The sequence below is a fragment of the Pleuronectes platessa genome, chromosome 2 (assembly GCF_947347685.1).
Source record: "Pleuronectes platessa chromosome 2, fPlePla1.1, whole genome shotgun sequence".
Lineage (NCBI taxonomy): Eukaryota > Metazoa > Chordata > Actinopteri > Pleuronectiformes > Pleuronectidae > Pleuronectes > Pleuronectes platessa.
This window is the reverse complement of record NC_070627.1, coordinates 14,800,025-14,823,375: the sequence shown is the minus strand read 5'-3', so window position 1 is coordinate 14,823,375 and position 23,351 is coordinate 14,800,025. Positions and strand designations below refer to the sequence as shown.

Below are 23,351 nucleotides of genomic sequence, written 5' to 3'. Positions count from 1 at the left end.
TCTGTGCCGGAGACAGTGTGTATATGGAATCAGTGATATCACTGCCGGCTTCACCGTCTCCCTAATTGAGGCAGGGATCAGGAGCCACTCAGTTCTCTCCTGTGGTTTCAAGCAAGAGCCAGAAACAAACAGCCTCATGGTCGGAGGCAGGCAGGGACGAGGCGGGCGGCCCAGAGGTGTGTGGTATAATGAGCAGCGTGTCCCTGCTTTGTCTGAGGAGAGACAAGCAGCGTCTCTGTCTCCAGCCGAGCCCTGTTTTCAATCAGGGTCAGCTCCCAAAAGCCTTTCCTGCTCGCCGCTCAGCACACGTAAACACCACCTCCCCTCCTGAAGTGTTTACACTCTCACTTGTGATGACCTGGGCTTTTTTCCACATGCCCGGGGTTGATTTAATTAAACTGACCCCGGTTACGTTTCTTTCAATGAAAACAAATCAACTTGAAAGCTATAGATTTGTTGCACGCCGTGAAATTGCAAATGACAAGAGGAATCCAATGTGTCAGAGCACCTAATCTGTGTGGGCCCACTATAACCCAAACATGAAGGGAATTCCTTGAAGATGGAGGTGATAGGTTAGCAAACAGACAGACATCATCCAGTGATTTCAGGAGGGAGGGGGGAGGGGGGTCCTTCAGTTTACATGTGTTCATCCATTCATGGCGACATGGGCAGCGTTTGTTGGAACATAAACATATTATGTTACTTAGAAAATACTGAATGTCCCTACAAGATTATTTCAGTTTAATTAGCTTTTCTCCAATGGAAATGATGACACCCTTATGAGTCCTATGGCCTATTGTGGCCGTTTTTAAATGCGTTTGCCTTTATGCACCATTGTCTATATAATCAGACAATTCGTTTTTTTACTTCGACAGGATCTATCAACACAGGATCTAAAAACATAACAAAAACATCTACATCAACAGTTTAAAATAACAATAATGCATTGAGCTAGTCGGTAACTGTCAGATTTAATTAAGGTCCTACAATATCACAAACGTGCACACAACGCCAGATTACTTTTTTTTTAAATCGAATATGAAAACCGCGATTTGATCACGCTGATATGATTATAGACATGTTACGGTACAAGCGACTGATTTAACCCAATTTTTTTTACCTGGACATTGAGCACAAGTTGAAATTATGTTTGCATCTTACTATGTCTAATTTTAATCAAATCTAATTCTAGATCTAATTGATTTTCATGAAACATGTTGGAAGAACGGGACATAGGCCAAGAAAGAATCAGTTTTTTGAGTTGGTTCCGGACAGAGGGGTGGAGCCAGGAGGATTTTTTAAAACATAAACCTGTCAAGTTTAGGGAACCGATATTTATGGTATAGATCCAAATAAAAATCAAGATCTAGCCGATTTAAATGTGGTTTCATAAGGGGACTGTTGGGCCTTTGCTGAGGTCTGTGCTGCTCAATATTAAAACATGGAAATAAAAAAAACTTAACCACAATTACCAGTGTGGAAAATCAAGGAATAATCTGAACCTCTCACAACTGAGGGGCCACATCTCATCATATATGACTGGACTGCGAGTGTATTAAAATACTGCATTTATTCATCCCATAATACAATTGAAAAGTGCAATTCACCAAACCAAGAAATGCATATGAGGAATCCACAAAAAAAGATTTAGCGATATCATTCAGTCAGTCAAAGGTATATTTGTAGTGATAACGATTAGATAGGTTTCTCCTCCACTTCTTCCTTCATCCCTTCTCACTTCTTCCGCCGCCGTTTTCCCAGAAGGGGCGACGTAGCTGCATCGTTTCCTGTGGCGCTGGACTTTCGCTTTTGGAGTGAAGTGCACCCTGCAGCTCTGTGAAAGAATATTAACATTTATTCAGTTAGCGGCCTGTAAATAATGGACAGAAATACAAAACAGTTTGTATAACAATGAAGTTGTGAACAATATGGTTTAAGTAAATACCTGTAAAGCAGCAGTGGAGAAACTTTGCTTTTATATTTACATGCAATATTCTAAAACAAAACTCATTTGCGCAGGTGCAACACAGCATGTTTTGAGCCGAGCCTCTGTCGCTGCTCTGCTGTGTACTACTCAAATCTGTACACCAGGTGTTTGGCTCCTGCACAAAACATGTCACAACCAAAAGCTTGCAGCAGTAAATTATCCAATGATCACGAGGCCCAGTGTTGAAATGAGCATCAGCGCTGAGCCTCAGATGAATGTCTCAAAGCCATAAATGTTATGTATTATTGCAGCAAAGATGAAAACAGGGTCTTCTTTAACTTTCTCTCTACTCTTGTTCCACACACCAACAGACCAGTGTGCATGTAGTGAGAGACCTAACATTTTTGAGGATGGGCAAATCTTAAAGTTCTATTATTCTGTGACTTTCGGTCAAAATGCTTCCTTTAACCACACAGGTTTCTGATGAATTGCAGGTCCACCTATCTGCCTGCAGTTGCCTCCATGTAACCACAGGTTCATACAGTTAGTTAACACAAAAAGACCTTTGACTTTGACCACTGCCAAGGAGATACAACCAAAGTCCTAGAGACTGGAATTAACTCAAGGGAAAAGGAGGGTGTATAGCCCGAGTACATTCACACCTGATTATCAAGTCGTTAGAAGTGGTAGAAAATATTTTTTTTACACTTATCTGAAGAAACGCTTCTTGACAACCTTTTAAATAAATTACAGTGGACTAAGCTATTACTCACACCAGAAAAATAATCACGTTGGTATAAAGTGTGTCGAGTTAGAAGGAGAAAGGAAATATTATGCAAGTACAAAGCTTTTAAAGTCGTGCCTGTCCATCCAGATGAATGACAGACACAATGTTTTCAAAGTTTGGACTGTGGCTGATAAGACAGACTTCTTATAACAACATTAAGTTAAGTCTTCTTTGTAAAAGCACAAAGTCAACTTTCAGTTAACTGGGTAAATGCTGAGTACTCTTATCCTCACTCACTACGGACCAATCAACACATCACGATTGGGATCTCGCGTGGAACGTAAACACTACAACCCGGATCCATTTTCATCGATTGACAATTCCAATAGAGTTAATTCAAACAAGACAAGTGCGAGTGGAAGAGCAGAGGGAGCCACAGATGTCTGGAAACCGTGACGATCAATTTGACTTGTCAATTCTGTGGAGTTTCCGTCTCAGTCAAATCTGCAGCAACAAGAACATGTCAAATACTAAGAAATCCAATCCCATCATCCTACAGTCACATTCTGGAAACTACCATAGCCTTTATATATAGATGGACGCCATTGACAGCTCCCCAAAAGGGAGGCCAAAGCCCCTGGCTCGCCACCTGGTGGCTGGCTTTAGTACAGTTCATAAATCCTGCCTCTTCTATGTTAGTGGATGGGACACGGGACAAACTAAAAAGTCAAAGTGCAAGTCAAATACATGTTTCTCAAAGATTTAAAATACAGTCGCTAAAACACTAATGTATGTTAAAGCGTTACATTTACTGACATTTACTGATCGTGGACTAAATGCAATTCCCTAACCCTAGTAAGCAATTGAACTCTATTTTTTTTATTTAAAATCCAATAAAAAAAATTATATTTTTTTTACTACATCTGTCAGAGGAACACATCTGGACTGACAGCTCCATGTCTCTTAATAAGCTGTTTTCCCTTGTAGATTATCTATGTCCCCACCAATATCCTTTGCTCCCATGCGCTCCCTGCTGACTTCCACAGCTCAGCATGCAGTGTTAAGTTACAGCCTCGTTACTGAAGCACCTCTGACACAAACTGGTGGACACCATGGTCTCCTTCATGAGACATGTTCAGATAAAATGGCTGAGAAACCAAAGGGGAGCCTTAAAACCATGGGGTCTTTCATGTGCAACCACTTACATCTTCCATGTAGGGCTGTCTTCAGATTATTCTGTACCATAGATGTATATCACCCTGCAGCCAGTGACAAAGAGCAGCGACTCTTTATCTTGACTCCATGTGTTGGAAAAACAAAATTCCAGCACAGGAATTTGGGTCAGAAGCCCTCACGTGGGTCGTAGAAGGATGGGGTGATGACGAGGTATGGTGGACGACTGTTAAGCGCAGAGTTGGCCTCTGCACAAAGTGTGGAACTGGACCGAATCAATCATCACTTAAATGGCCATCTCTGCCAGAGTCTGACAAAAGCACTGGAGGATGGAAATAAAGCCTTTGCCTGACGAACACTTGTTTTCCGAACACGTTCCCGCCAATTGAATGGATGAGGAACTCTGAAGTCCACCTTCTGGTTTGCAATGACTATATAGAGTAAACTGCTGTGGGTTTGGATTCATTAGATCCGCCACAATAAACACACAATGGAATCACATTCAGAATTATGTGCTGCTGTTGTTTTATGAAGAGCGTGACAGTAAAGCTTTGTGTGTTGGTATTGGGTAACTATAAAAACAACTAAAGGCAGTAATAGGTCATCTATCCAATCCATCCATTATCACAGTCTTTATGGTTCACGGGGGGGCTGGAGCAAATCCCAGCTGGCATTGGGTCAGAGGTGGAGTTCACCCTGACCCTGGAGAGGCCGCCAATAGCACAGGGCTGGAATATGTCATGTATCACCCCAAAACACACTGACCTGTTATCAGCACTGTTCAAACAAGCAAGTAAATTACTTAAATGGCTCAATCAGAACTGGTTCGAGACATAAAATGTAACAATTCCCAATGAAAATGACAAAAATGACTAATCCTATGTTATACATTTTGTTGACATTATCCAAATTATTTCCAACAATGTTCAAACTCAGAGAAATTCCCAGTTCTATTCCAGGCATCAGAACATGTCATTTGGTCGCTTTAGAATTTCTTCATATCCGCTTGACCTGTGGCTTTGCTCATCTCTGCTATCACCTCTTGGGCACACAATGTATGACAAAGGAAGAACACACTGATAACTGTTTTTTCCTTCTGCTATTTAAATTGTTCACATATAATGGATCAGGATTCATGACCATTCATTTCTGTTTGCAGCGAATAAAGACCCTAGATTGACACCCCTAGCAGCCGAAGTTACATATTGTAGGTTTAGAAATGTTCATTATGGTTAACTTTATTTAGGTAATTGTCTTATATTTATGTAAATGCTGGGTAGCTAAAGCAACACCTCGCTGTAACCACAGGGACTAAACCCAACCAGAGTCAGAGCCATTCTCCATCAGAAGCTTAAAGGTTGACATCAGTAACTCAGTGAGCAGTGACTTCCTGCTGCCTCTGAAAACAAGTGGATTTCTGAAAGTTGCTTGAGGAAAAAACTGGAAACTTCACCATGTACAGTAAAATTGATTACGATTAAGATAACAAACTTATTAAGAATGTTCCTGTCACCTTATAAGACCACGAGTTTGAGCTAAAACAGAGTATGTTTTTAATAGGATACTAATCGATGGGGAATAAAAAATGGCTCTAGAAATGCACCTCAGACATGCTCAGCCTCATCTATAGACATTCCAGGGATTAAGTTGTGGAGCAGATTCTAACTGCAGACGCACAGCAGAGCTTTACCCTTCCCTGGACAACGAGAGCGAAGTCCAAAGCCGATTCATTCTTTTTGTTTTCCAGTGCGGAGCTCACAGATTGTACGAGTGAATCCCCCAAACTGTTCATTACATGTCTTTCAGCTCAGTTAATTACTTGTGTTCAGTGCAGCCTATCAAACAAATAATTAGTATTATTAGTCTTATACAGTCCATTTAAACTTTATGACAGTGTTAAACAAAAATACCCCGAATTATGGTTTTGCCCTTAAAAGCTTTGGCAGTTTGCCAGTGGTTGTCTGTGGCTGGTGTGACGACCCACAAGATAAAGAGCAGCCAGTAAACAACACCCTTAGAGGATATACTGCAGTAGACGTGTAACAATACCCAGTGGTAAAAAAAGTACTGATTCAACAATGTTCTTATATTTGATGTGTCAACACATATAATGACCCATGAGCCCCCTTTTCCCTGAAATATAACATTTGGGCTTCAAGTGACCCAAATGCTTTTTAGTGGTAAGATAATGAGGCGCTCCCTGTGATCTGGATAGCACAGTTAATAAAAGAGAATGGAAGACAACAAATACCACATCCCTTTTCTCAATGGTGAAAGAAGAATCACTTACTCATGGTTTGTGTCAGGCTCCGGGCCAAAGATGTCAGAAATAGAGCTGTGGGGGGGAAAGGGAAAAAGACAAAGGGAGAGGATGTCATTCACAGAGATGAACTGATAGTAAGTATTTGCTGTTTCAACAAGCAAACTTATTGCACTGGTTTTTAATAACAGACTAGAAAGGTCACATTCGCTGTTGTTCTTACTGCATCGCACATTTTACAGACCATTTTTGTTGTCTAAACCTAGAATATTTACTGAGAAAACCCTGACCCTGACATCTAATCAGTTCATCTTGAGCCCAAGTTCCAACTGGGGAAAATTTGAAGAAATTCCATAGAGGCAGTCTTGAAACATCATGTTCAAGAGGCCAGTTTTATGAGGCCCCCTGTGACCTTGGCCTTTGACCACTAAACTCCAAACAGTTCATCACAGAACAGTTTGCTATGCTGAACTGGTGCACGTACTGTACAGCTGCTCTCACTTCCCAGGTGCATTCATGCTGTGCTGGAGTTCAAAATAAAAGCCTTCCAGACTATATAACAAAATTGCTATTCTGTTGTTGCTTGACGAGTGAGATGTTCTGCCGGACGCTTTATGGCTGGAATTCTTCTGTTACCCTCACCTCCCTACTCCGGTTGACAGACTACCGTCACCTAGCGACCTCAATCATGAGCGTTTGTGTCTGTGCGGCTCGAAGTCGTGTGAATCACGAATGTGGCCTTTTTGATTTTAAGCAAAATTTCCAGGACGTTTTGGATTGAGGATGTGCTATGCGTCAATGAAGAACCCATTACATTCTATGCAAATGTTGATTAGGGGGCATATTCAGTTTATTTTATTTTTTTATTAACATTGCATGATAGAGCGTTTTTTTCTTTATAGCATTTTTTAACGTGTGTGCAATTTAGTGCAGAACCAAATAAAAATCCCGATGTAGTCGAAATTTCATCTGCTGCCGTAACATCCAGTTGCCACAATCAAGATTGTTTCATTGCCAGAGTTTCACTGTGTCCGAGGGCATCTACATTCATAATTAAGTTGGACATAGAAGTATCGCAGAAAGTGAATGTGCCTTCACCAACTCTCAGTTTATTTAAGGACAAGTGAGGACAGTCTCTCAGGCTACATGAACGCTGCAGGGCTTGATTCTACATTTTCAAACCAGGCCGTGTGATTCCTGCAGTGCTCTGTTGACAGCACAAACAAGAGCCCATCAAAATAATGGTGCACTCAAAGAGCACTTCTAGTTTCTGGGGCCCAGATGTGAGACTTTCGCTGCAAAAACTGTATAAGAGCAGGAGATCCTGGCTTTGCACGTCTGCAGGATTTCAAACTAATGGCTTAAAATATCAAATCATCCTTTTATAAATTGTAAATCTTGGTGAATCTGCTTTAAAAAAGAAAAGCTCAACATACAGATGGTAGGATGTTAGACTTTTTCATCTCTCAAAGTGAAGCCATGCAGTCATCGATGACTACAGAGCACTGGCTTTCATCTACAAAAGGATTTGATGATTTGTAACTGCACTGCATCGGAGTTACAGTAGCTCCTACCTGGATCTGCTGGTTAACAGATACATGACGGATGCTAACATTCGTCAGGATTTGTGTGGAACCTCTTGCATATAATGATATTTGATCAAAGTGCAAATTCAGCATGTGTTGTGGTTCAGTATTTACCATAAAGCAACATTAGTTTGCCTTCTTTTCTAATGTTTTTGCATTTAAACATGAGGTTTAAGAAAATGCTAATTAAATATCATTATTTATTAAAATGCACAATATATAACCCTATAAGGACAATATAATCAATGTAAAATTATTCCATTGTATCACAAGTCATCTGAACTGAATGGAAATAGCCTTGCCTGATTCTCTTTAGGTGTGTGTGCGTGTGCGTGTGTGTGTGTGTCTGTGTTCGACAACTCACCTGCTGACGGACACATCACTGTCAGTGGGGCTGGGTGGCGACTCAATCCCTCCTGCCGATGACTCCTCGTCACCGCCTCCGTCTTCTGCCTTCACCACTAAGCTGCTCCTTGATCCCTCATCTTGATCTGGAGGATGCAACAATGTGTATAATGGTGTGAGACACATCAGTCAGTGAAGGAAATTGCTTGTCAAACAGTATAGGCTTTAAAGAAATCCCCCTGATAACCCAGTCTCATTCGGACACCACATTTTCACATATTCTCAGTGTAAAAACAGCACTGTGGACGGTGTCACTAGCAACATTCAATCATTTTCATTTATTTGTTCAGTTGGTAAAAATCATACTTAATCAAAATCCAGGCAAACCATTTTAATTTACTCAAGAAAATTACAAATTATAATGAAAATATACAAGGACTCAAACTTGAACAAGAACCCCCCCCCCCACACCACACACACACACATACACCCTACAGCGAGTCACAGCAGCTCAGTGGAGCTCAATTGCATGGCTTCTTGTGCATTTAGTGAAAGAACCCATTGGTCACACAGCACTGCATTTGTCATTGTTTAAGAACTGGATGTGTTGTTTCGTAAAGACACAAGGTGAACCTGCCACAGCTGGCTGCAACCTGGGAGCAGGCCATTTTGCTTTAGGGCACTGGAGAGACCTAGATCTCCTGCGGCTACAGCATTTTTTATTCCCGAGGAAGGTAAGGAGTGCTGAGGTACCTGGAGAGAGCGTCTTTTCCTCATCCTCTGCATCCGCAATGACTTCCTGTTTCATGTGAGTCGGCCTCATGGTTTCTAGGTGACCACGAACCTGGGCAATGAGGCGGGAAAAGTCGGTGCTGTGCTGCTTCCCTGTGGAGGAGACAGAACATATAGCAGAACAGTTAAGACTTTTAAGGGGCCTGGATTCCATAAGAGTATTACTAACAGTATGAGGTATGTGCCAACTGTAAATCAGCTTAATGAAATAGTACATCAATAACTGCAAGGCCAATGTTCGTATCGTGTATTAATATTTATAGTGCAATGCAGACTCATTTTTCATCGAGAGTCAACAGTATCTAATACATCTGCTGAATCTCATTAATATCTTAACTCAGAAATGACATGTTCTCACCTAAAAGATTGAAGAGATTATGGAGAAATACAAGGTTTTATTCATGAGCCACAGTATTTGAAGTGAAATACCCCAGACGCAAGCTCCAAGATGAGATCAGAGGCAGAAAAAAAAATCAGTTCATGTCTGTGGTGGAAGCCAAACACTCATTGAAAAGACATTATGAATGGATGTGGGGTAGAAGACATGTATCAAAAAACAAAGGCTTTAATTCCTTTACACAGGAATACAGAGCATCAGCCACTCTATGATGTTCCTTCAGACGAAGATGGAGAGAGAACTGAGAAAAGAAACCTTTTTTTTAATTTAAATTGCTATTTTTAATTAGTTCTACAGTATGAGTTACTGTTAATATTAACATTGACACCTCACAGTGGGTGTTTTGTAAATGTGCCCTAGTCTGATATCTGGGTTAAAGCTTTTGTAATTAGCAGTAGGTAAGTTTTCTTTTTCTAATTCTAAAATTCTAATCTGATCATTGCATCATTTAATCAATCATTTTTTATTTAAAAAGAAAATTTAGTAATATCGACACTGGCTGACTCAAACTCTGAAGCCCCTTTTCCACTGATCGAACAACCCATATACACAAACTGCAACTGGTCTGCAATGGGAATAAATACGATCAGCATTCACACACGGGTCAAATGATTCCGCAGTGGATTCACTCTGATCGGCAGTGATGGAAACATGACGTCCAGGTGAACCCGCTTATTAGGCAAGAGAGTGAGAAGAGAGAGTTCGTAACATCGAACATGACTGACCGAGATGAAACCTCCCGGTGAGACGTGGGACGGCAGGTGATATCTGTTGACTGTGATAGGCTGAGACACTTACAAAATCAAACATGAATGACCCTCAAACGTTAAGATGAGTTATTCACTAGAACTGAATGAGTTGAGCAGAATTAGCGTCCCAGCTGCACAAGGGGATAAACTCGAAAAGTGGCTATTAGCAGGCGAGAGGACGTGCTCTACTCTCCAGTCCCATCATCCAACTGTTCAATGGGAACACACAGGAGACAGATCACACTTGTCTGAGGTTGAACGATTTCAAGGGTTTTTCTTTGCAGTGGCGCTGGGCTACGAGCGTGTTTTCTGCCCAACTACCCATCAAAGGACACCAAAAGCACAGGCTGTCCCATTAAGAAGAGACTGGAGTTGTCTGTCGCTTTCACCCTCCTGTCTGCTCCTTCGCCATTCCCCCATACCGGCGGAGTGAGTCATCCACATCCTCCTCCGATAAATCAAGAGGTTATCACTGCGGTGTGGCTATTCATAGATCGTCTCCTCCTGTGACTCACAAGCATTTTCCAGCCACTTATGAAGCATTGCGTTGGTTTGTGTCAGCTACCGATAGGTTTATGGGTGCTCGTCAGTCACCCAGCAGTCACAGCCAATTCTCTCAACAAAGCGGTCCCTGCCGCTCAGTGTTGTGCAAGTTCACACCTCTCATGAACTAGTTCAAAGTTCAGTTCACACAAGTAAACATGAATAGTTCACGTTCATAGTTCACCATTTAAATTCTGAACTAGTTCATAGTTCAGTTCATTTCATAGTTTAAGGTGGAAAGTGAGCCATTTTTGTAAGAGACCAGAGCTGTTGTGTTGCAGGTATGGCCTGCCCCTTTAAGGAAAGTTTGTAGTGTGTGACGTAGTGCACCAGGGTATTGTGGGAAGAGACCCTAAAAGTGTGTTTATAAGGAGAAGTGACGGAGCACCTAGAGGTGTTGCGAGTGTTGCTCCTGCTGTATATCCGAGAAATAAAGTGGCCGCATTCCAAGTAAAGAAACATCTCCTCCTCCTTCTTCACGGAGCGGTCCGGACGGCGAGCCAAGATAACCCGTGAGCCGAGCTCCAGACTACGGCTCGGAGCCGAGACACTGGCCAGAGAAGAAAACACTTGGAATACGTTGCTTGTTTGGTCTCCATATGTGTGTGCGATGAATCATGGGTAACGTAGTGCGAAATCGAGTTACTTGGTTCAGGTTAGGCTACATCGCGGACATTTCACGGGCACTGAGCAACGACATGGTGCAAGCATTCGATTTAGACAGCGTCTCTCCTCAGGAGAAGGAAGACATTCCGTAACGTTTTAGGTAGACCTCAGATAATATTATAACGGACTGGTAGTTGGGTTTATGTTCTGTTTGACTGCTATGTGTTTGTTATGACTTATGTTCAGCTAACTAACATCTAACATGCTAACAGCTAACATGTCAATAAGTATTGGGATTTCCAGAGGTTCAGTGAACCAGTCGGGGTGGGGCAAGTGACAGTTCTAGACCAATGGCTGGAGAGTTACCTTGCATGACAGGCTCTCATTGGCTGATGAGTTGGCATGTCAAGGGTGAATGAGGAAGGGGAGTGAAGAACACAGTAGTGGATGACAGGAGTGTCGGAGTTACAACAAGAAGTGTGTCGTGTTCGCTGGACTTTAATAAAGTTACACATAAAGAGAGAAGTTTCCTCTCGTCTATAAGCGAGGACGCTGAAATATGAACGTGTTCACTGTTCAAATTCATTATTTGTCATTGAGTTGCGTTCAGTTCACCGTACTCACAAAAGTGAACGTGTTCATTGAACGCGTTCTTTTGCGTTTGTTCATGCATAACACTGCTGCCGCTACACTGCCACCACCCCGGCCTCCATCTTTTAGCACCGAGTCCAATCATGGTAGTGGTAAATGGTATTCATCTCGAACAAATGTAGCCATTCGTGCAAAGCATAATCGTATTGCCATTTGTGTAATAAATGGATACATAAAAAAGGGGTTCCTGACTGAATTAAAGTGAGCTTCCACAGAGTTTCCATCTTGTTCGACCATGTCAACATGCCTCCGGATGTTATTCCCTTAATGCTGCTGCTCTTACTCAGCCACTGCAACACGAGGATGAAAACACACGACCAGGTCCAGATTCCTGAGCAGCTGTACTTCTCTATGATCAAATGCAAATTTGAAAAAAGCTGTAGCCCCTTTATTAGCAAACTTTCCCTTATAAGTCTTAATAGTTAAGTCTTGTTATTTACTCATTCGATTTATTTATGAAAACAACTCCTTGCTGCTAAACGTCCCACTGAAGATGCAGCAGCTCTGTGTGTCTCTGTCCGTGTTAATATCTGTGGCAGGTTTCACGTCTGGCTCCAGATGAACAGCTTCTGACTGAGATTATGGTTTGGTGACCCATTGAATATGCAATAATTCAAATGATGTTGGTAGAGATGCATATGTATAAGTATATTGACTATTCTGTTTCCTGAGCTTCCTTTTCTTCTCTGCTGCGTTACTCAATGTTGAAAAAAACCATCATGCAGTTTCTGTGATGAATTACTTGTCCTGCAAGTATCAGGTCTCTACGACTGGAATTTCCAACAGAATTAGAAGCCATTGATTGGCCTGAAAGACCCTGGTTTAATTTAGAAAATTACGACCACAGGGTGTCGTTAAGAAGCCCAAAGTATTTCTAATCTTTGGATTTTGAGACATCTATTCTGAAATGCGATTTTTTTAAAACCTTTGTGGCTCAAGCATGGATCAGGGATGGATCTGTAGCTTTTTTATTCTTTGGCCATTTAATGGCTTAACTGAGGGTTTTCTACAGCATTTTAAAGCAGACATGGGAAACATTGTCTCCTCTATCATCAGGAGGAGGAGGAAAATAACAGATAGGCTTTAACCTGCTTTTTTCATTTTAAAAGGCTCCCCTCAACTCTTACACGAGCCTGAGCAGAATGAAAAGTCACATCAACGTCTGTTCATTTTCCCCCCAGATGAGTTTCTTTTTTACTCCTCAGTAAATGTTTGTATGGCAACAGAGAGGAGAAAGTGACATTACGAACCATTTTACTGAACACAAAATCTGTCTGTTCGATTTGTGTTCAAAAACAAATTGCTAGTTTGGAGAGAAACGGTTCATCTCTCTGAGGAAACAATATTTAGTTTTTCCTTTTGACCGATGTGGTTTCATGCAACTCATACATTTTTTCTAGAGCATGCAGCACACAGTATTCCCACACTGGGCATAACCTGGACAGGAAAATGACTTTAAATGCATCCCTAAACAGAACATGTCAGATTATGCAATCTGACATGCTGTTTCATGAGCTGACATTTGTTTCATGCATATTTTACTGCCTACTTCGTAAATCAGACTCGTAAAATGTCAACACACTGACAGTGAAGACGGCCGAAAACAAAACAATCACTTACTGTAAGTCGAATGCATATCATCAATGTCCTTCTCAGTGTGATTCTTTGTGAAAACCATGACCTGCAGGATAATGGACAAAAAGATGTACATTTTACCATCAATGAAAAAGCACATGAAAATATAGTTACTGTGCAGTTTCTCCATACAAACTTGGATTAAACCAGCAATTTGGGACTCATTTAATACTGTGAACAGCATGTCCTCAAAAGGTAATAAAATGCACTTTTTAGAATATAGGACCAGATGGTGAATATCACCTTATGGCCTAACTCAAATTTAGAAAGTCTATGGAATTCTACCTAGCTGCAAACTTTTATGGCTCAAAATCAGCAAATATCAATAAATTGTTCTGCAGAACAATAAGTGGTAAGAAAATAAACTCCACAGAGAACATTTAAAAAGAAAAATAATGATACACTTCAGGGTCAAGATATCCCTATGAAGCAGTTAGTACACACAGGTTTGGTTTTTCCATTCAGTTGGATCCTGATCTTCTCGTTGGCCTCCACCTCTTTGGCAATGTCTTCAGCTGTTGACAGAAAACTCCTGTTATTCTAGAGATCGCAAATATCGCCTGTTATATAATTTGACCGATCAAAAACACAAAGCTTTTTGACCCATGATGTCAAACTGAAGCAGTCATGGAGATACCAATGAGGGGGAGAAACTGTAAGATGAAATGTGTTCGAATGAGATCTCTGAGAAATTATCTGATCTCAAATTAATTTCCTTGCTGGGTGTTTACTGGTATGAAATTTATTGTCATTTCACCATATTCGAGAGAGATAGTGTTTCCCAGTGGTGGGTGCTATCACTATAAAAAAAAAAGATGCAGGGCCCCATATGTCGGTTAAATCTAATTAAAGTGTGTTCAGTGCAGATCTGATTTAAGTGTCAGTAAATTAAATATTAAAGTGCAAATAAAACAGCAGCAGAATCGGGTAGAGCAGCTATTCAGCCATATGATTATTGGTGGTTATCTAAATCATCTTTGGCTTTGTGTTCACAGTTGTTGGTATATATATATTTATATGACTTCTTTGCTGAGCACTGGCTTTGGGGTAATGACGTTTTCAGTAGGATTTGCAAAACCCAGATCCCTGTATTGTAAAAACAGGGTATTTATAAATTAGAATGGATACGTCAACACTTTTCCACAGTTTTCACTACATAATTGTAGAGAGTGCAGCACGACATTTCATCAGTCGTCTCACCAACTCATAACTACAAACTAATAAAATGATCTAGTTAATTACAGTATCACCACTTGTCCTCACCGGATTTGGGGCTCAGGGAATCACACTCAGCGTTGTACATGTGGACGAAGTCCTTGTGTCGTTTGATCAGCTGGTCTCGAGAACCCTTCACGGAGAGGTATGTCTCCTTCAGCCTCCTCTTCAGCTCGTGCATGGAGAGTAGGTTGTAGACCAGCTTGGTCATTGGACGCCTCACAGTGCCGGGAGAGCTGCAAAAGACAGACAAGATTATTCCAGTAATCACTTCATATAACTTGGTGATGTCTGATGGAGGCATTTATGTGGTGAGCAGTAATACACTTCCGAGCGTACATTCTTGGTCTCAGACATCTTGACCATCATAAGCAGAAAATAAGGACGTAAATGCCATCTCACTTAAATATATCACGTAGTGGTTATATCAGCAAATGTGTTTTCCAGGTGAATTGTATAATTTGTCTTCCATATAAGAAATGAGTGTGAGTTATTAGCGTTAAGTGCGAGTGGAATTATCTGTGTGCAGCCTGGCAGCATAAAGAGTACTAAAACCTCTGTAATACATCATCGGGACATTGAGGTCTAAGCCAGATTGTGTTTTGCACTGCAACCCAAATACAGCCGTTCATAAACAAACCTCATAATTGCTGCATGAGTCAAAGTGAACCTTGAAGTGCAAAGTTTCAAGGGCCACTCACACCGATCAGTCTCGCAAAAAATATCAGAGACCCCACTTAAGCTGGTTAAGTAGCCTGGGAGATGGTAAGAGCACCGATCTAGTAATAATTGCAAATGTATAATTACAGGTATTTTTCCATTTTAAGGAAATAACGTTTGATTGAGCCCCAGCGGTCGTCCTCCATGCACCTTGTTCAAAAAATAAATACACTCTACTGAGAAAAGAAGGGAAAGGACAGATGGCAGAAAAAGTAAAGCCATGAAATCAACTGATGATAATGTGAAGATCTGCAGTGAAAGGTAAATGGTCTGTATTTATATAGAGCTTTTCTAGCCTTGATGACCACTCAAAGCACTTTACAGTACAGGTAATTGCCATTCAGCCATTCACACACACACACACACTCACGCAGTGCATCTATATGGGCAGCACTTTGAAGTACATTAATAAGATGTGTACATAGACTACAAACGCTTGGGGTAATTAAGATGTTTAGATACTTAACCACCATGTAAATACCATCATGGAGGCGTCCTGATTGACCAACATTTTCAATACCCAGAAAAACAAGACATCCTTCTGGTCCGACTTTATATTCTCCCTTCATGCTGAGAAAACAACAGTCGGAGGCTGTTTGAACCAGCACTGATGTTGGTTTGTTACCTCCTCAAGCTTTCCTTCTTCTCTCCACTGCTAAGACACGTGTCCAGATGCTTGTTGATAAACTGCTGGGACACGCCGACCGAACAAACAGGGCAGTCCACTGCAAATAGACACACAAGAGGACATAGTTGGCAGCTAATTAAAAAAGATCAAGTCAGTTTTCTGGTGATGTAGGTTAAAAATGTATGTTGCATCCAAACTCCCTTGGCTCACAGTTACTGTGATAAAGCAAGAAAGTGAGAAAACTACTATTATAACAAAATAAGGCCCTCCCTTCATTATTTATTAAACGGTTCAACTGATCAACATGGCACCAAAGAAAAAGAGACAATTGTGTTATCCAAATTAACTATAAATGTTAAATAAACCAAATATTGACACTAATAACTCTTTTAAGTTTTAAAGCTCCACAGACTTCAGACTTGTTTAAAAAGCTAATTATTTCAAACCTTGTATGTACCGACAGACTAGAATTCACATATATCTCCAAACAAGATTACACATCGGCTTTTTTTAGATTAAAGCCCCTAACGAGCTTAATGTTGTGGGCAAGTAAACAATTATTTTAAATGGAATGTGTCATGTGGGTTGAGGCGACGTTCTTAACACACAGAAGGAAAAGCCTCACCTTTAATTACGGGCTTTGCATCGTTTGACGGTGACGAGGAATGTGGCATCTCAACCCCGGTGCTGACACTGTGCGAGGATGTGTCCTCCTGTTTGACCGACACCAGAACGTGGACAGACGCCTCCTCCATGTCCATCGGCTCTTCCTTCACAGACACTGGAACTGGAGCAGTAGCGGAGCGTAGGTTGGTGAATGGGCCGGAGGTCTTCCTCTTCCCCCGTTCGACACACAGAGAGGTGGAAGCATCTCCTTTATCTTCTGTTGCGGCCGATGTTTTGGGCCACTTTAGGAGAAATTGACTAATATTGCCACTGTTGGACTTCTGGCCTCTCTCCCTGGCTGTCTTGCATTTGACAGCTGAAGCCGGGGTCTTTGGCGTGATTGGAGGAGAGTCAAGATTGGGTTTTGACAACTGTTGCCTGGAAAAAGAAGAAAGGCAAAGTGCACGTGAATGAAAATGTGTGCAGCATATGATTTAGACACGCACACAGCTATGCACCTGTTCGAAGAATGGAACATATTGTAAAGTAGCATGTTCAAATGGTGATCCATCTAGAAAAACCCTGATCAATGGCTCAAATCTGTAATTATATATATACACATGAAGCCTAACAGACGTATGCATGTTGAGCCCATTAAAAAGAGAGAGAGCAGCATGTGCCAGTAAAGAGTGTTGACAGGAAAGTGAGCTCTTTGGCTTTAAAATGCACCTGCTCAGTTATCTCTGGTTTCTGCTGAGCGAGAAAAATCGACCCTCTGGCTACAATCTTGGAAAGGGCAGGGTCATAAAATGGAACAAATGAGGTGTGCTGAGTTCTTTTTTTCCATATTTAAAACTTATTGTTGCTTACTGTCCCCATTACAGCAAAAGCAGCTACACACGCATGTACATGCACCCGCACACGCACACACACACACACACACACACACACACAGTTGTCAAAACCACTTTGCACAAATGTGATGTGGATATTCCGACTCCCTCACCCAGTGATCTTGGACAAAGGAGCCCTAACTAACCTGTCACACCGCACACAGCCAGGTATGACTATTACTGGTCACTCCATTATTTGACACCGTTATCTTAAAAACAATAAATAAAGCTGCTGGTTTCATATATTGATCTAATATTGTTCCTTTCTTAAATGTAAGTCTAATAGTTCATGGTCCTCTTACTCAACTCAACCTGGATCCCCCAGAAGTAACAACACCTCATTATTTGGAACGGCTTCTGCCTTGTTTTTTTCTATCACTTCAGTTTGTCAAATAGCCAAGAGGCCACAGAGCTATAAATACAGAGCCGCTGCTCATATCTACTTTACTTTGTGTTTAAAAACAACAAAACTTCATGATTCAGACTGGTGTGTGACTGCTGTGTTCCCTCTTCTGTTTGTGAATCAATGTTTTCTTTGCAGTCTATAAATAAAAAAACAAGCATCCACGCACCCTGGCCATCTGGGACAAGACCTCAACCTTTAAGGAATCTCGTGATCACCAATGTAATTAAAGTTTTAGTGCCTTTTTAACAATTAACACAAAACGCACACTTGTTTAAATAATGGTCATCATTATCTATGCGGTCCATTAAGTCTGAGCAGTTAATTTAAATCTCAATACAAACATTTAACAATTTATAGCTTACTCCAGCATTGACCATGTAATATAAGACATATTGTGCAGCTCCTCTTAAAAAAAAAAAAAAATTCCAGCTGTGCTTGGGCTCAAACACATTTTCAGGGGGAAAAGGATCTGACCTAAACACAAAGTTCAACCTGAGACGATCCACAATTCATTATTCAGCAGCAGGTAGCAGACTCGGGCCATTCATAAATAATGGACCGGGTCTTACTCACAGTTAAGAATGAAAATACATGATTGCTTGTGCTGATCATTAAATGAGGCTCGACACATAAGGAATACTATCGACTGACTTTCAGAAACACATTAACGTTCACTATTTAAGGAGGTAATACACAAGGTAATGAACAAATGAGTTTATGTGTTTAGTTTGGATTAGAGTGTGGATACCAGACCCAGATCTGTCGCTGCCCAAATGGTCAGACCAGGTTCAGACACAAATTCGGTCGCATTTCCTGGACTGATCTGATTAATACACGACACGTAATGTAATGCTGCAGGTCGGGTGCAGAGAGAAAACTGGTCTCAATCAGGCTCGGACAAGAAATTGCAGCCCAAGCCGCACTCTAAATGAAACTCCCATCAATCTGCATACACTTGCTTTGTCTACAAGACAAAAACACTTTGGTTTGAATTCAAGTCTGTTGCAAGATAACAACGCTTTATGAATCCTATTTTTCAGAAACTCAATGCTTGGACAACAGGAAATTAAAAGGCGGAGGACAGAGAGACTGCCCATTTACAGCAGCGATGATAATCTGAAGGCCCACAGTCTATAGACCTTTCAGAGTGTTGATAACTTTGAGATGATTGATGGAAGGATGAAACATAAAAAGGCTGATTACAACCTTCAGCCAAGACGTGGTATTTTTTAGGGACAATAACTCCTGATGAAGAGAAAATTAGCCGATTAGGCAGGATGTTTTTCGTCTTTCCTTAAAAATGCCCAAAGGCACCGTAAATATGAATCATAAACCTGTGTTTAACTGAGTATTATCTATTTCTGAAATAACAAAGCAATATTTAATCATGAGCGGCAATAGTCTGGGTCCAAGCAGCTTGGGAGAGTTTGTACACCACATGCGTTTATTAATCTATTAATGTTGATAATCGTATCCTCAGAGAACGTCACGTACTGACTGTGCCACTGGGCTGAACACCTTCTCACATCTTTAAATACTAACATCAGGTCACATCACATGGGGCAATTTGTCAGTTTTTAACCTTAAACACTTATAATTTCTGACACAGATGAGCATAAATCATTCTGCCGAGTTAACGTGTTTTATGAAATGATTTGTTGAAGTTTAATCAATTGGTAAAATCAAGTGTGAAAAGCCCATTTTTAGATGGTAACCTGCCTCCCTTGTTTTATAGCATGTTCATTTATCACAGTCACAAAAAGAGGAAGTAAGGGGTAGAGTTACATTTCAGCTATTTTAAGCCCATGAGGTGATTTTGTTAATGACAAACTTTTTGAATAAGTAGTTCTGAGGAACAAAGGAGAGTTCTGGCAGAGTAATAAGCTACTGGAGAGGGACTTCAAGCCAATTCTGATTTATGAACCTTCATTTAAAACTGAACATAGACATTAAAATGACAAAAGATTTTTAACTTGAGGCCGAGAGCGTTTGAGATACATGTGAGAAAAGCCAAACTGAGGCTTACGGTGCCAGCTCGCAACTGGATTTATAAAGTTTTTCTCTTTCGGATTTTGCTGTACAAGATGAGAAAACTAATGAAAGGACAATACCAAGAACAAAATCTGTTTCTCTCATCTCATCTTATTTCTTCCCCCTAAAACAACAGGGATAAATAATCCAGAGGGCTGGATGTAAACTTCGTTAAAACAACAATCGTCGCTTGAAAGGCAAAACACATTTATCAGGATGATTAAGACCAGTGACTGCAAGCGTGAGGCGTCCTACACATGTGGCAAGAGCTGCTCAAAACAGGAGAATCAATTTGAGGAAATGTTTTTCCTTTGTTGCGATAAATATCAGTGAGGGCAAAACAAAACTTCAATTTAAAGCTCGAGAAATAAAATGTTGTCCAGTTCTGGAAACTGCTATCTACATGCTGCAGTAATGAAAAACGCTCAGCCCTAAAGCTCCTCAATGCTCACATATGAGCAAGAACCTTGAGTGACCTCGGCTGACGAAAACAAAAGATCCCCATTTAATTTACAGAGAATTGGAGGCAGATTACTGCAGCGCAATTACAAGTGTTTCATCAAAGCTGGTAAATGGAAGGAATCGGAAATTGGTTCCCTCGCGGACAACGGTGTAATCTCGTCAATAAGAGTGGGATCATTTAAATATCCCTGCAGCAGTCGTTTCTCTCTTCAGTTCTTAGAAACAGGACATTGAACGGTGGACAGGTGCTCAGGCCGTGCGTCTAAAGGGCTTTTACATGGATTGTGTCTTATTTCCTGATCCGACAGTTCCACTGCTCCTCCAGTCTGCACTCAGGTCAATCTGCAGAGAAAGTCTGACACGAATCCAACAATCATAACAACATTTTCTGGTTATCATCGACAGTGTATCGCAGTTACCTTGCAGCTTGAAAAGTTACGACCAGTTCATCCAATATGCGGTTGTTGCGTAAATCTTGTTCTCTCGCTTGCTGTGAAAGAAAAAATGTGCACGTTTTATGAAATGAATACAGTTAATATTAATTGTGGTTATGATCCTAATAAGTATGCAAATGCAACTCCTGAACAAAACTTTGCATTCAAGTCGAGTCCATACTTACTTGATAGCAAACCGGACACTGCGGCTTAAAGCAAAGGTATTTTCTGATGCACAACGAGCAAACTGTAAAATGGAACACAAAGACAGAGCAAACAGTGAGAGATTAAAACGCAAGCAAACTAAGACAGAAACAGATTCGAACAAAGACAGACTCACATAAGATTTACTGGTTTCAGGGAATTCAAAAGTTATTATACCAGAGACAAAAGTAGGAACTTGGAGCCAGAGGGTCTGTCTCAGTCTCTTGCTCAAAGTGCTAATGATGCCAAAGCTAACATACAGATAATAAACATATGCTTGCACAAGAAGCGCACACACACACACATTGTGAAACACTCCAGTTATTTCAAGACACACTATTATTAAAATGTTCAACTCTTACAGCTTTGAAGTGACTTTTAAAACTGCGACTTGTACAATCAAGATTATTGGCAGAGAACTAGTGCAGGTTTGAGGTGAACAATACAAAGCACACACCCAGTAGCACAAAGGGATCGTCACAATAAACAAGATGGACTGTTATACAATGGCCAGCTGGGAGACCTGACCTACTTCCTATTGAAAAACTTTTGATGAGATGAAATCTGTCACTGCAACAAAACAAAAGACTTCTCGGAAACGAGTGGAAACTATCAGAAGCTTGTATATGTCTATATATCACATTTAAGGGTTGTCACTAGTGACCGATGACAATAATGCTACAATGTTCCCTTAAATTGTGACTAGGACTGCATTATTTATTTATTTTTTTACTGCATTTTGCTTGTTTGTACAGATCATATGATGGTCTTCCTTCACACATTCATGACTTTGAATTTAAGGTTGTGAGACTTGTCACTTACAGTTGTGAGAACATTTAGTCATCATTGAAATGTTGAGGAAATCCAAGCATACGGGACAGCGGAGCAGGTCGTCGACATTCTGGAGGAGAAAAGAAAAAACACACAATTTAAAAACATGTCAGCCTTGAAATGATACATCTTACATGTGAGGTTAGAAGCAAGACATTTAACAACACAAACTGTGACTAATACTTTTTCAGTAAAACCTAAGATCATGTAAAGAATCTTAACAGAGTGGTTACATTTTTAAAACCACATATTTATGGGGCCAATACTGCAGCATTGTTATCTGAGTGTGTGTGTGAGTAGAGTTGTAACTGTAACTCAATCTGTGTTTGCATAATCAAATGTGTACGTTGTTAAAAGAAATGCAAACTGAGATTTGTAAAGGCTTACAAGAATCTGCACGTATCTGCATCTGCATGTGGATATGTTGATGCTTAGACAAATCTGTAAAATTGTGCACAGATCTATGTTTTGGTTTTGATTTTAGTGTGACAACGTTTGACCAAAGTACTATTGATGATTTCCCATGATACTGACTGGTGTGGTTTCCTCACACCAGTGAGTGTGAGGAAACCACAAGTTGCTCCTATCTCAATCTCCTCTCATGTGGGCGTGTGTGTACATGACGTGTTTCACAACATCTCACTCTCGGTTTGTCCCGATGCAGTATCACCTCATGCAGTATTAGAAATGTTTATTAGAACTTGGAAGTATTAGTACATGATATGTTTACCCTGATCGTCTTTAGCAGTTTAACACAGGAGTTCAGATCGTTCAGGACAACGAACACTGTCTGTTCGATACCCTTCGATAACCTGATTGGATGGAGTTTCCAATACGATACCACGTGTTATGATCAATATCACATGGAACCGCGTTAGCTAACGTTGTATCCTCAGCAACACTGATCACAGATGGGTTGAAGCTACAACTTTAGCATCACAAAGGCTCAGTATTGTGGATGTAGCTGTGCCCATGTAGCTCGTGGCTAGTAGCCGTCAGCAAGTAAGCAAATCAAAGTGCTTTAAGAGATCAGCGGGGAACTCACATCGAGACACGCGAGGTCCGGTGAGAGATCCGTGTCCACCCGAGAGGACATGTTGGAGGATCGACGAGCAGCGACTGGAAATCCACTTTATGATTGTGCCTGTCTGAATCAGAGTCCCGCTTTGCGCTGCGCAGGAAGTCATATGACGACGTCCGTCAAGTCAGCGCGCAACCTCTGTTCATTCATAAATGTCATCAAAGCCATCAAAGCCAGATTCCAGAAAACAGAACGATTTTATATGCATATACACATATAGCTATGCTTATTGAATGGATTTGAATAAATGTTTAGAAAAACATATTATTTATTAATACAATTATTTTTCTTGCACTGCACTGTTTGGATATGTAATTATTTTTCTTCTTGTGTGTGTGTGTGTGTGTGTGTGTGTGTGTGTGTGTGTGTGTGTGTGTGTGTGTGTGTGTGTGTGTCTGTCTGTTTGTGTGTGTAGCTTTTATTTTTGCATAGTCGAATAAAATATGACC

The 23,351-nt window shown here is 40.8% G+C and overlaps 1 protein-coding gene across 1 annotated transcript; it reads right to left on the bottom strand.

Moving 5' to 3' along the window:
* Positions 1-1,553: 1,553 nt before the first annotated feature.
* Positions 1,554-23,005, bottom strand: rad18 (RAD18 E3 ubiquitin protein ligase). Its single transcript, XM_053447418.1, has 13 exons — positions 22,867-23,005; positions 21,813-21,891; positions 20,972-21,033; positions 20,772-20,842; positions 16,580-16,998; positions 15,952-16,051; positions 14,655-14,842; positions 13,836-13,906; positions 13,377-13,437; positions 8,772-8,903; positions 8,038-8,164; positions 6,118-6,162; positions 1,554-1,834 (listed from the first exon to the last, which is right to left on the bottom strand). The coding sequence occupies exons 1-13, from the start codon at positions 22,915-22,917 to the stop codon at positions 1,735-1,737; spliced, it is 1,506 nt and encodes a 501-aa protein (XP_053303393.1). The 5' UTR covers positions 22,918-23,005; the 3' UTR covers positions 1,554-1,734.
* Positions 23,006-23,351: the final 346 nt, after the last annotated feature.

What these genes read in the sequence shown, in the direction of transcription:
- rad18 (XM_053447418.1), bottom strand. Translation starts at nt 22,917, where the DNA reads ATGTCCTCTCGGGTGGACACGGATCTCTCACCGGACCTCGCGTGTCTC. An exon ending in CGGACCTCGCGTGTCTCGAT is followed by an intron (nt 21,892 to 22,866) that starts GTGAGTTCCCCG and finishes TTTCTCCTCCAG; the next exon opens with AATGTCGACGACCTGCTCCG. An exon ending in AGTGTCCGGTTTGCTATCAA is followed by an intron (nt 20,843 to 20,971) that starts GTAAGTATGGAC and finishes TTTCTTTCACAG; the next exon opens with CAAGCGAGAGAACAAGATTT.